The following is a 13,160-nucleotide window of genomic DNA, read 5'->3' on the forward strand; positions in this document are numbered from 1 at the left end:
TTTGAGACTTGACTTATCAACAAGGGGCAGAAGACACTCTTTAACGATCGAGGTGTTACCGATAAAACCTAGCATTTCCATGATACACGATTCCTACATAGGCCTAACCGCTTATAGTTAAACGAACTCGATTCTAAATGGATAGAATCTGAAACGAGTTCTCCGCTTTTTAAGCCATGGACTCTTTCCTTTCTGTAAGAACTTGCAATGTTATGTAATTACTTAATTAGAAATAGTGTTACTGTTTTTGATATATTTAATAATAAAATAATTGAAATATTTACTGTTTTTGAGCACAACGTTCAGCTGATTAAACAAAAATAAGAGCACGTTTTGTGCTTCTGCAAAGCTCATCGACGATAAGTCTATGTGAGAACACGAGTTTTTAACATCAATTCTCGAATGTTTTTTTGCCTCTTTTTTAAAATATATAACTTATATATTAGTAAATTTTAGTTCTGAAAAGATTTACATTGATCTTTAAACTTGAGAATAGCTACCGTTTAGCATTCAGTATACTACATCCGCTCCATCTTTTGTGCCGCGGTAGCTAAAAGCGTACTAATCAAATGTGCTGATTTACCTAACGGTGCAAGCACTCATAGAAATGATGGTTTGGCAGCGAATTTCTAACAAAATACTGTTGTTACCCTAAATATTCGGAGTCCTATGCATCTTTTGAAGCTATTTTAACTCGTTATATTGCCATTCTCTGAGGTACTGATTGAATGGACATTAATTTTTTTAAATTTCAATTTAGTTTAATAACATTTTAATTAAACATATTTATGTGCAAGTAAACTCTCGCAATTGACTATTAGAAAAATACAATTAATTTTCATCTACGCCTCTATGAAAATTAACACCTATAGCGAAGGGAGCATCTTTCTATTATTAGTGAATGAGCTTCAAATATTGTGGGATAAGTAATGGTCGATCCCTACAGCTCTCTCTGACTCTCAAAAAGCCGTTACGAATGGCTGGAAATAATCATACGTATAGTTATGCTACAGAATTATAGAAAAGTCAAGTACAAGGGTCGTGACCTTGCCTACCTATTTTGAGAACGGGTACACTTTAAGCAGAATTTGCTAGAGAGTCATAAAATGGCAGCGCTAATGGCTCTTGACGCTTTAAAAAGCTCTTCCTCCTTATCCCAGCACACAATCATGATATTATGCCCCGCCTGAATCTGAGGGCAGATTTACCATTGGACACTCTGCCGTCGAACTTCGCAGTGGACGCCATATGCAGGAGGCAACATTCGCTGTGGTATGGCAGATCGGTTTTTCCAATGAGCTAATTTTGATGATCTTATGATAACTTCAATGAGTCAATGTCTAAGTAATCTGCACATAAAGGAACCTGACATCTGTTTGTTAAGAGATCCAATGTCGTAATGTGCTGCCTCATCAGTCGTAACTTTTAAATCTCTGTTACAGTGAGGGCAGTTTTCAATAGCAGATATAGATGTGTTGAGGACTACACGTTCAGATCAACGGCGTTCAAAAGGGCCTACCAATAATGAAGCGCATTTTAGTGATGCTGGCTGCATTGGTTATCGTAGCCATCCCCGTCGCAGTTCCGATAGCTCTTTTTGTCACAAAAGAGGAAGCGTCATGCTATCCTAAACGCAATGGTTCTATGATGTGCTACACGGAGCATCCAAGTGATCAGCACCGTTGGTACGCTACCAAAACAGATTATGCATACTTAACTGGGCTCAACGATACGAACGCCAGCGAGTACACTATTCCAGGTGTTTAGAAAAGTTTTCTTTGAATTTAAATTGCACGAGTTCGAAAAAAGATGTCATTTACGAATTTCCGTACGTGTTAAGCATTCGAAGTATGCAATAGCAGGTTGGACTATCTTTGATGCTAATCTAGGTTTTTCATGAAATGTTTGTAAATACACAAGCAAACATTAAATACTCAGGGAACTAGATGCGAAATTGCGGTAAAGCAAGTGTGTGTTCTATTTACTTTGTGCCAGGTTGTCAGCCAGTCATGTTATACATGTATGCTCGACACAGCGTCCGATTTCCTGATTTCGTTGACCTCGTAAACATGAGCGAAATTCTTCATCGAGTTCGAAACTGGACTCTAGAAGCTGCAGATCAAGGTCAGAAATAAGGGCTACCTCACCGAAGCTGGCAAACTAGCAGACGATCTCTAAAAAACCTTAAAATCCTATCCAAAACATGAACCTAATTAACTTCAATTATTCGTTGCGTATGCGTTTACAGGCAAGACGAAGTTGTGCAAAAAGGATATTGAAGAACTTCGTCATTGGGAGCAAAGATATAAGTTCAATGATGCAGCACAAGAGACGAGACAAGGTGAGCTAACTGTGCGCACGTTTTTCTTGCGTGAGCAATGACATTTTTTGATTTATACAGTGAAATCATTCTATTGTTCCACTATGTAGAGCAGTTTACATTTAAACTATATAATCTGCAATTAAGTTGGACCATTTTAAGTTCACTGAGAGGTTGGATTTTAAGATCCATTACCTTATCACCAATAGATACCCGCACAGGTAATCAGATTCCATGGTTATTTGAGGCCGACGCCACTGTTGTTTGAAAAATATAAACTAGGTCTATAACTGCTAATCCGAAACGGGGAATTTAAATGAGGCATAACTTGTTGTAGGAAGTACTGACACTAGCATGATCGCCGAACGTTTCAAGAAGATGTTCCCCAGCCTCTTCCCACCGGTTTATTCCGACCAGGACTATAAACTTGGTTATTCGGATCGCGAGCGCACGAACCAGACGCTTCAGGCATTCCTTCAAGTCATATTCGATAAAGAGGAGCTTTCCAAAATTGAGTACCCACCAGGTGATATAGAGGTACTTACGCTTTCATTAGTCAAATACTGAAGAGAATGTATTAATTCGTTTTAGAAAGAAGTACGACACTACTGTGCTATATGAAGCTGAAAATAGTTTCTATCAAAATATAAGCAGGAGGCTACATAATGTATAGATGCGCTACTGTTCGAGACACCCCCTTTGAAGGTTTAGGCGTAGTTACTTATTAATGTGGTCATTTCCGTTAACTTCAGCTGGTTTCATTTCATAAAAATTGCGAAAGAAAACTGTGGCCCAATCACACTAAACCAAAACGAGAGCTGTTTGAAGAACCGGAAAAGTTCCGGAGGTCGCTTATAGTTCAGAGATTTCTCAGAAATCTACAAACTACTCTCGGCATTGAAGATAAAGAACTCAGCTATCGTAAGTATCTGAACTGCGGAATACCCACTTAATGAATCAGACCTAATAGTATTATTCAGGACAAGTAATAGCTGTAGCTTCACAAAGAAGGGCTGTAATTAAGTTGATATTGTTATGGAAGTAATGATGTCTTTATTAAACGTTTTTTTCGTTCTTTACTACATAATGTCCTTGCCACTATTTTATTTATCGTAAAATTTTATCTCAGTTTCTGACTCGAATCATTGATATCTTCAGCGTCAAAAGACGGACACTTTTAACGACGCTTATTTGTCTTGCACTTAGGAATCTGCCGAAGAAATTCGGAGTAGAATGTTAGGCAAAAAAATACATTTGCCCAGTTCAAAAATGGCAATTTTCGAGTGCAACGAACATTGTTTTAAGCCACTTTTTAACAGAGGATAACTATTATATTGACCTACATATCTAAGCTTTAGAATATTCACCAAAAGGAACCTCAGTTTAAAACGGTTGAAATTTTGTGATCTAGATAAAACTATGACAGTATTACTGCAAGTAAAAAACAAAGCTTTCCAGCTATATATAAGCAATCCTTGATCACCAGCCATCGACAAATTAAACATAAACCGGTATTACTTTTATAACAGCTAAGATAGAGCAACCAAATACTCCATGAACATTAGCTTGCTGGAGAATGTTATATCTTTACCAATCCATTTTTCGTTTATTATAGAACTGCTCAGGTATAATTTTCTCATTGCAAGTACAGAGTTCATGTTACAAAACCAGGAGTTCAATTTAGTTTTCGCGAAAATAATATTATTAAGTTGTCTGGGGCTATTTAGGGAAGCTTTACAAGTTTTCCAACTCTCTCACAAGACAATGATGTTTTGGTTTATGCTAGGCCTGCTCCCCTCTATTGTTTATCCAGTAAGGTCGGCACTCGGGAAACTGCTTATAAGTTGTGTATTTGTGATAGGCATTACCATAACTGGCCTTGTTATCGATGGCTTGCTTGACAAAAGACTGGTAAGAATCGTTGCGCCACCTGTAGCCATCTTTAGGGCGCGGACAACTGGAAGTAATCGAAATTACATGAACTTAGATCTCAAAATTTGGAAGCTAAAGCCGTGCTTAGACCCCCTTACCTTGATCGAGGCCGTAATTGGAGTGTAACATGACGCAGTTGTATCATGTGCTGTTGCTACACCTCTGTGGAACTTTTTAATTTGAGATGCCTGTCAGCATACTTGTTTTCCGATAATATCTTGTGATGACAATTAATCCTGATTTCCATTGCGCGTGTTAGCATCAGTCTACGCCCGGATCTGTTTCGTACTGTTGTGGAAATAATTTTTTCTTCTGTTCAGCGCCGATCTTATATATTAACTTTGGTCTGGTAGTCGGAACAGACTGCTTCGCGCCTCGTCATTCAAGCAGACTTTTACTGGTAATCGTTTTGCAAAATGTCTCTAGAGTACAAGATAGCGTTTCGATCTGTCTGGAACTTACCTTGTGAGAAACCCATCTTTTGGCTCTCCTCCTCATCTTTAATGTTCTTGTTAGCAGTATACAAAGCGCGTTTTCAGGAATTCCACAGTAAGCCGCAGTTAAGGGATCGTATTCTCCATGCTGTTTTACCCAAAACCTTCCGTGATCGCAGCTGCTTGTTCTTCCGCTTGAGATTCTGAAATATGATCACCTCGTGTCTAGTTTTCAACCGCGCAATTCCCACTTTCAATAAGATTGCACCATTACACTGATTGTGTCAGTTAAAAATTAACTGATTAATTTCGCTGAAGGCCTCCTTGCCCAGTGTTTTCATCGTTCTTCAGTGAATTCTACTTTCTCATCTTTAAAAAACTTGTTTCACTAAACGTTAATTTTCGCCACTAGGTCATAGCATTACCCCGGGACTCATTGTTACTTGATGACACCCAGTTGGCGTATGGTCGTAGATAATTGAAAACTTTATGTAAACATTCCGCTTGTTGTCTGCTAGTGGTGCAGAATTGAATGATTCTAGTTTCTGCCCCACTGAATAGCTCCGGACACCCTAATATTATTCGAATTACGTTCAATATTAAACGTATATATATATATATATATATATATACATAAAATTTTATGTGTGTTTATTATTACTACACGAAGTCCACATGATACTCTAGTATGTAGTTGAGTCATGGCCTAATTTAGAATATTATATTCTGCGCATATAGTAAGATAATTGTAAGACACCTGAATATTTGTCTTCACTGTGTCATTAGATGAAGCTAATCTGATTGCCATCGAATGTGCGTTGTCTTATGCGGCGTATGGAAAATCGCCGTGGTGTGCGGTATTCTCCAACGATGACTTATTGGTCTCTGAATATGATGATGACATTTATGACTTTTACAAGGATGGCTATGGCAGACCTCTTAATCCTAAAATGGGATGTCCTGTTGTCAATGAGGTCACTCAGCTTTTCAAGTAAGTACATACAACCATTTGTTTTGACTAATTAGAATAGTTAATCGTGTGTCTACTACTTAGATATAGCTTAACCTAATTATCGTTGTCCCAAGTAAACACAATGTGCCCAAAACATATGGAAGATTTCCGTGCCCCAACGAACCTTGTTTTTATAGTTCGAATCATTTAAGTTTTTCTGATACTCTAGATAATCCGAAAAATGTATCAAGGAAATGTGCAACATTAACATCTCAGAAACCGATTCGGGTGAGAATAAGCATGAGAACGTTTCGCGCAGAAAGCCCAAATTAATTTTTTAGGTTTCTAATCATATTATTTGTTAACATAATAATAAGACTTGGCAAAGACGATATGAAAACCTAGGTAGGCTTGAAACGCTTCGTACAAACCAGCCTCTGTGTGCTTGCTTACGTGCTGCTATTGTAGAAGCTCTACAGACTGGATTTAGCAAACTCCGCTTAAATCAACCAATAGTCCTAGTGCAAAGAAATATTCAAAAATATTGATGAAGAAAATGATACCAAATTAGGATCATATGACTACTGGTGACTCTTACTATGGTTAATTACTACGCTTACGGTTTTTTTTCCCGTAGCTACGATTATTCACTGTTACGTGATCTAATAAGCACAAACAGTACGTTTCGTAGAATCTTGACAAATAATAAACGCCTCAATTTAAAGCTTCCCCTTTTGAGTCTAGCCCGTAGCCTTCTCAAGTAAACAGATCCAGAATGATAATGTGATAAATGTTCGTAAGAAAAGCATCTGATTTAATCTTGAATTGCATAGATGATTCTCAAATACTCATTTTACAAATACGTTATTTGTCAGCGATGCTGCGAATAAACCGAAAGAACACCATTACAAGTCGGTGCTATACTTCACACATTCGCGCGATTTCAAGAAGCTACTTGGCTCGTTTGATCTCTTCATCGGTGATGATCGATTAACGGCAGGTAAGACGATATTTCGATAAGCATCGCTGCGCACTATATTCTAAAACATTAACTTCGTCGACTTACACCTATTCTCTCTCTAAAGGGAATGTTCATTTCGAAATTATTCTCGTCCCTGCCCTAACAATACACCTCTATCAGTCACAACATATAAGACAAATGTATTTTTTCGATGAAGCTCTAACGCTTCGTGTGATTTATAAACTATGGCATTCCGATACGGACAACTTGTAACATACTTGTAAACATGACGGACAGTTTTTCGAGATGCCACTGCTAAAGTAACGACCATTTTAAGCCAACGTACCATAACATGGGCTTTTCACTCAATAGAAACTATAGTGTGCATGCTTTTTTCAGATGGGTACTGTACGAAAGAGGTCAGAAACAGGATTTGGCGTGATTCTACGTTCTCGCCGTACAGCGCTCAGTTGGTCTTCATTCTTTTTCAATGCGGAGGTAATTTTATAATGATTTTTATTGATATAGCGCAGGGAACTAACGCATAACGTAAACAGCGCAGAATACCTGTATCGCTAAGAAAGAGAGACGTTGACGATTTTTTTTTGCTATATAACAATTTATGACCAAGGAAAACAGACGGTTTCACGCAAATTATTTAAGAAACATAAAGTAGCTTCTTTATTTTCACTGTTTCTTAAATGGCTTCGATATTGCAACCTTTCGAATATTTAGTATAATTCAGCTAAGGGCGTTATCGAAAGCTTGACTTATTTATACCTGCTTAGAAAATGCTATAATTATGATTACGGTCTCTTATTTTTTCAGAGACGTACAAGGTGCTTAGCCTGTTGAATGAAAAACCTGTCAAGCTTCCACGATGTGCGTATCATGCGAACGACTTCCTTTGTGATCTGCGCGAATTTTACTCGAAGTATCGTGTCAAAAATTGCGATATCAATAAGATATGCACGCCTAGTGCCATTTATGAAAAATGGCCCGATACACATTGGGAGGACGCTTAGGCAAATAAAAGCACTACGGTCAAAAGTTAAAAAAGGCAACTACGATACAAATGCGTGAGTATGTGCCTCGTTCTTTGTACGATACAGAGCACGGTCAAAGTGTACGAAATTTTCCACAGGCAGTTTTAATTACTTCGAAGTAAAGGTATTGGAAAGGCTTGTAGTGCTGAAAAAATCCAAATGTCAAGCTGTTCGAACTGCAACATGTCAGAGCTAAATTATTCAGTTAGTGTTGAAAATGAAGGGTGAGTGCCCAGTTGTCAACAGAGGTAATACTGAGAACACCCTGACGGACTTTACTAATTAGCATATTATTGTTATTAGTGTTTTTGAACGCTAACAGTGCATAAGCTTTGAACAATGGAAATTTTAGATGGGTATATTTAAAACTAATATATAGAATTTAAATAAAAGACAGCCGTATTCTATATTAAAAAAAATGCATTAGATCGTTTCAAACTTTTATTTTGGATTCCACTTTACTGCAAGACATTTTTACTAGACGAACTACGCCTGTTAGCGATTCCAGGAAGTTGCACGTTAACATCTATTTTAATGACCATTGTCGCAGTCGTATCAAAGTTACCGGATTGCCGATAAGTTTTAGGCACTCAGAACTACAGTAATTTGTAATTGTGGTAAGTCTCAATCATGCAGAGATTTAGTTGTGTCGCACCTAACACAAGCAAATATCATACGGCACCATGGTGTGATCATTATCCTGCAGTACCGCGAAATCGTAAGAGGACTCAGATCGAGTCCTCTTACGATTTCCCGGCAAACAGTACCCCTAGAGTATGAAAAAAAATACACCTAACAGGACTTTACTAATTTCACCAATCTTCTAACGTATATACTCCCGCAAAGCACGTACATGTATTTGCATACACTGCACGCCAGTGACCTCACGCTTAATGTCCAAGCGGCTCAAAGAAGGGCAATAAAATAAGCTTACAATTAATTCGAGGGAATTAATGCAGCCTTCTATAAAGAAGCTTGCTACCGCTTCTAGCTCTATCGAGCGTAAACAGCTTACGGACAGTGAATTATGCAGTCAATGAGGACGGCTGTCGCGTTGAGATTGCGACGCATGAGCTACGAGTTGAGTCGAAAAGCCTAGGACGTCATTTGCTCTTACTGGCGAACAAGCCGCCCTTTAATACCGTCCTTCTGCTCTTGAGAAGCAGTTTGTTTTGAAGGTGAGTATCGTTTCTTTTACTTCTCCGATTTTGGTATTGCATATATATTTTAACACATTTCATGTACACATATCGACCCAGCGGATTGGGTAAGATGTCTCCAACACGTACGTGTCGCTAAAGGCAGTCGCCGATATCACCGCGTCGAAACGTACATATAGTAACGAACACTAATATACTACTATGTATGATTTCTACGGGTATATATGGCCGGACCTCAAATCGAAAGCATCACAACACTCCCATCGTACGGAGCCTTTATGTCTCGTCTGCAATTGGCAACTGCTGCACTTAATGTAACTAGCGTCATTTGAGTAAAATGTATAGTCGTATCGTCTGTAATGCGTACAATGACATATCATGTATGTATAAGCCAATAAAACGATATGGAAATTGAGCCTGTTGTCGTATTTCGAGTTAAAGGAGAGTTATTCTAGCTCAGCTTAAAAGGATGCTAGCCGTAGCAAAAAACAATATATTGCGGCGTCTATTTCACAACTAATTAGCACCTAACTGGAACTTGAATTAGGGGCTTTACTTAGCTTTACTTAGAAGTTGACTTCAACTTCCCTAAACGAGTATTCTAGTGGTCAATGAAACAGATGAGAAAATCGTAATGGATCTATTATGCCGCACAAGGATTTCCCTCCTACCATCCTCGATAAATTAATTCGCTGAGTAATACGCATACAAGACAAACGAAGGAAATCATTTCAGGTAGAAAGCAGTTACTTGTCTCGTGAAGCTTTCCTATTCGTCACAAATCATAGTTGGGGTTGATAATAACGTTGAAGAGTTTATTCGGAGGATACAAAAACACTGAAGAGTTGCTTTGTGTCTGGCAAAAGGCAAACTGCCAGTTTCATTTTTCAAACATTAATTTTCAAACAGGATACTTGCATCAAAGCAAGTATCCTGTTTGAAGGCATCAAAGCTTTGCGAAACAGCTATAGTAACTCGATCACATATATTTCGAAGCGTGTTTACTCGGACATAGAGTATCTGTGAGGCGTATAAGCCATTATTAAGAAAGCGATGTTGTATAAAAATGTCTGTCACCATGTTGCAATCTCAGCAAAAAGTTTTGATCTTAAAATAACACGCCACTGTTTTAATAGGATGGAAATATTTCTACTGGTTATTTCCTACATGTAACCGTACCTACGACAATAACGAGTATACGAGGCTTCGTAGTACGTACATACACATCAATCTAATTAGTCATTTGCTTATAAATTCATAATAATCAGAGCATTTTTTTAGTTGTTAGTCTTCGTGTACTTAGGCAAAATGTACTGGAATCGGTTGCTTATTGGGACCTAAATAAATTCTTGCTGCTGCTGTTATTCCTTGTCTCTCTGTTTGCTCACCAAATACGACACCATAGTGCTTGATAAGTATACACGCCTGATTTTCACATGCAGCGATCTCGTCCCCTTGGGTGCTATTTTCCGTTTACCGTATCATAGCACCAGTTATAAATAGTAGCTTATGACAACTGAATCCGGCGGGCTTGATATTTGGTAACCACCAGCAGACGAAATTTCACTGATAAATACTCTGGTCACTGGTAAACGGTGAGTAAAAACCGGTTAAGTTTTCTGCAAAATAGATCAATTCAGAAGGAAAACAAAAAGCTTTCTATGACATCAGAGCATACATTATAAACATTTTGTCGGTGAAAATTGGCATTTCACATGTCACAAAATTTAAATACTCAAAAAACGGGAACAATGTAAATAATTGGTTCCTGAATTAACTTCAGGTCAGTTGAAGGTGCCTGTAGTGTGCAGTAATTAGAACTTTAATTAACAAAAAAATTCGTTTTGAACATACGGTCGCCATTGACGAAAGATGGTTCAACCTCTACCGCTAAGCGGAGAGAAAGACCAAGCGAGAGAGAATGGCGCAACAGAAGAATCGAGTTTGGGGGCAATGCACGCATAGGTTTGAACGTAAGATGATGCCAGTACTCACAGTGGATACCAGAGGCGTTGGCTACTATAAGACACTCACCGAAAATGGAACACTTAGTGCAGCCTGTTATCTTGAATCCCTCAAGGATTATAAATGCAAGAAAAGCGATATACTTTATAAGAGTGTGCAGATCACAGTTTAGCAGTGCGTTATTTACACACGGTACAACGGATAAAGCCGGAGTAGTACGTAGAACGTTGACACGACAATCTAAAGCTGCTTACTTGATAGTAGAACCAGACTTCACCGCCGTGCAATAATTATTCACTGGATTAATTAAAGGAATATCTAACGTTGGCTTCAACCCGCTTTTTCCTCTGCATTACGGAGCTTTTTCGTGCTCTAAAATGGGCCATTGGTGGTCAAGAATATCCCAATATCGATTAACTTCTAAAAATGCTATATAGAGATATTACGAATGGCGACGCAAATGGTAGGTGGATAACTCCTCAGAAGTTGCCATAGCGCTGGGACAAGGGTATGAATCATCACTTTAATCCAACTAGCTCCAAAGGTATACAGTGTCAGTGTACAATGGATTCGCTTGCTACAGCCTAATAAATAAAGGTTTGTATACTCAAAAAAACTTTGCTAGTACAACTGCTCCGGCTTTATCCGTTAGAAGACTGTAATCTACATTCTCCTAAAAAAAATATACCGTTTTTCTTAGTTAAAGTTCTCAGGTTAGAGTTGTACTGTAGGTACTAACATACCTGGAGTAAAATTGTAGATTTACCATCACTATCTGGTGCAGTTAATATTCCGACATATGTGGATATCGTTTATTAGCTTGCAGTTTATTGTATATCAGTTTTTGTCTTTAGCTCGTCTATATGGACATGTATCTGAAAAGATCTATAAAAATTTAATAAATAACACCGTACGTAAACTTCTCGCTCGCTGGATCTGCGCTATCCGTACCTTAACGTACACTGTAAAACAACGGCCCTGTTTATTCTGCATATGTATATATATATTATATATATATATATATATATACGGTAAACCAAACTATTGGTATGTAGTGACGAGTTAAATAATGCTAACCTTTTTCATTATAACTTCGATGAGCCTTATGGGAAAGTTAGCGCACCTTGATTTTAATGGAGCTCTGGGCGTTTCATCCCCTATAGATACTAACGTCCTAAACAGTCTTATTTTAGGGAGGCACACGACGCCTCTTAAGATTTTTTTAAATGTACACAGAGCTACGACTAAACGAGCTTTTAGGCCAGAATTCTAATCGTATTTTCTGTGACTGCTTTTTACTATATCAGATGGGTCTTTTCTGTTCTCCACTTTTCCTATCTGTTTACTAGATCCTGTTATCGACTACATGTCTTGTATGTTTTCGAGTTTCTTGCCGCAGCAGTGCCACCGATTATTGTCAAAAGCAATATAATTTTGTGTACGATACATGTGGGTTACGTCAGAAGTTGATAAGTGGCACAAGGCCAAACCCTGCGATCACTGGAACCTAAGGCTAGACTTCTTTGTCATCATTCTTTATATTGAGGAAGAAACATCGCAATACAAGAATCCAAATTAACCGCTTTAAACGAGAAAGCATACGAAAAAAATGCTGTTGTTGATATCCGTAGTGAACCGCAAATTTTTGTTGAATAATATCGCAATTCGACCACTCGCAGTGTAATACCTGGAAAAATAAGCAAAATCGAAATTTGTAAATCTACAGAGTTGTCAGCTATTTTTCAAGGTGTTCTTGAAGACGCCCGTTGTAGCAAATAACAGCCAAATCGAGGAAGGTAACAATTTTGACATCAATGGATAAATCGAAAATTGACTGTGACAGGCCACAATAGTACCTTACTAGCACAAAAAAGATGCATCACAGTCTCTTCCAGGACAAACTTATCACAAGTTATCGACTATTAACTACCTCTTGCACGTTATGTATTGATGATGATATTATCACCAAACTCTAGAAATAACCTGTGATGATCAATCAACCATGACTTAAGTATGATGTTTGTTGAGATATAAACTTAGCCTATCCACTGAATGCGGAATAGATATAGTAATGATGGCATTCGTTATTATTATTACTATTACATTGTCTATTTATTTTGAAGTATCGAGGACTATTTGAGCTCACCAACAGGAATGAAAAATAGTAGTTATGTATGTGATAGATTTAAGGAAAAGCATCATAATGAAACGCAAGTATGTTCTATTAAAAAAAAAAAAAAAAAAAATATATATATATATATATATATATATATATAAGCTCCTTTCAGGCCAGTGATCATAAATCGACAAATATCATTTTTTTTAATAGAACATACGTGCGTTTCATTATGATGCTTTTCCTCAAACCTATCACATACATAACTACTATT

At 37.7% G+C, this 13,160-nt stretch overlaps 1 protein-coding gene and 1 long non-coding RNA gene across 19 annotated transcripts in view; one reads left to right on the top strand and one right to left on the bottom strand.

Moving 5' to 3' along the window:
- Nucleotides 1-1,120: 1,120 nt before the first annotated feature.
- Nucleotides 1,121-9,220, top strand: LOC111246728 (multiple inositol polyphosphate phosphatase 1-like). 4 transcript variants are annotated; one of them, XR_002671772.2, is made up of 11 exons: nucleotides 1,121-1,272; nucleotides 1,443-1,759; nucleotides 1,996-2,124; nucleotides 2,249-2,341; nucleotides 2,658-2,857; nucleotides 3,073-3,241; nucleotides 5,473-5,677; nucleotides 6,514-6,638; nucleotides 6,981-7,097; nucleotides 7,428-7,678; nucleotides 8,905-9,220. XR_002671772.2 is itself a non-coding variant. In XM_022796811.2 (10 exons), the coding sequence occupies exons 2-10, from the start codon at nucleotides 1,525-1,527 to the stop codon at nucleotides 7,622-7,624; spliced, it is 1,470 nt and encodes a 489-aa protein (XP_022652546.1). In that variant the 5' UTR covers nucleotides 1,121-1,272; nucleotides 1,443-1,524; the 3' UTR covers nucleotides 7,625-9,220. The 4 variants fall into 4 exon arrangements, 3 of the variants coding, with proteins under 3 accessions (XP_022652546.1, XP_022652547.1, XP_086841594.1); XM_022796811.2 differs by having other exon boundaries at nucleotides 7,428-9,220; XM_022796812.2 differs by having other exon boundaries at nucleotides 6,999-7,097; nucleotides 7,428-9,220.
- Nucleotides 3,241-13,160, bottom strand: part of LOC147756875 (uncharacterized) — a 10,961-nt gene continuing 1,041 nt past the window's right edge. Inside the window, exons 2-4 of one of the 15 annotated variants that reach the window (XR_015325074.1) lie at nucleotides 10,194-12,457; nucleotides 4,715-4,889; nucleotides 3,241-4,277 (exon numbers count right to left, since the gene is read on the bottom strand). This is a non-coding gene — a long non-coding RNA (uncharacterized LOC147756875). Of the gene's footprint in view, nucleotides 4,278-4,714; nucleotides 12,458-13,160 lie in introns of those variants that run through there. The other 14 variants (XR_015325070.1, XR_015325071.1, XR_015325067.1 and 11 more) reach the window with 14 other exon arrangements.

Source organism: Varroa destructor, unplaced genomic scaffold (genome assembly GCF_002443255.2).
Source record: "Varroa destructor unplaced genomic scaffold, Vdes_3.0 BEIS01000003.1, whole genome shotgun sequence".
NCBI lineage: Eukaryota > Metazoa > Arthropoda > Arachnida > Mesostigmata > Varroidae > Varroa > Varroa destructor.

Excerpts from the sequence above, each read along its gene's own strand:
- LOC111246728 (XM_022796811.2), top strand. The coding sequence starts at position 1,525 with ATGAAGCGCATTTTAGTGATGCTGGCTGCATTGGTTATCGTAGCCATC. Across the intron at positions 2,342-2,657 it reads AGCACAAGAGACGAGACAAG|GAAGTACTGACACTAGCATG; the intron begins GTGAGCTAACTG and ends AACTTGTTGTAG. Across the intron at positions 7,098-7,427 it reads CATTCTTTTTCAATGCGGAG|AGACGTACAAGGTGCTTAGC; the intron begins GTAATTTTATAA and ends TTATTTTTTCAG.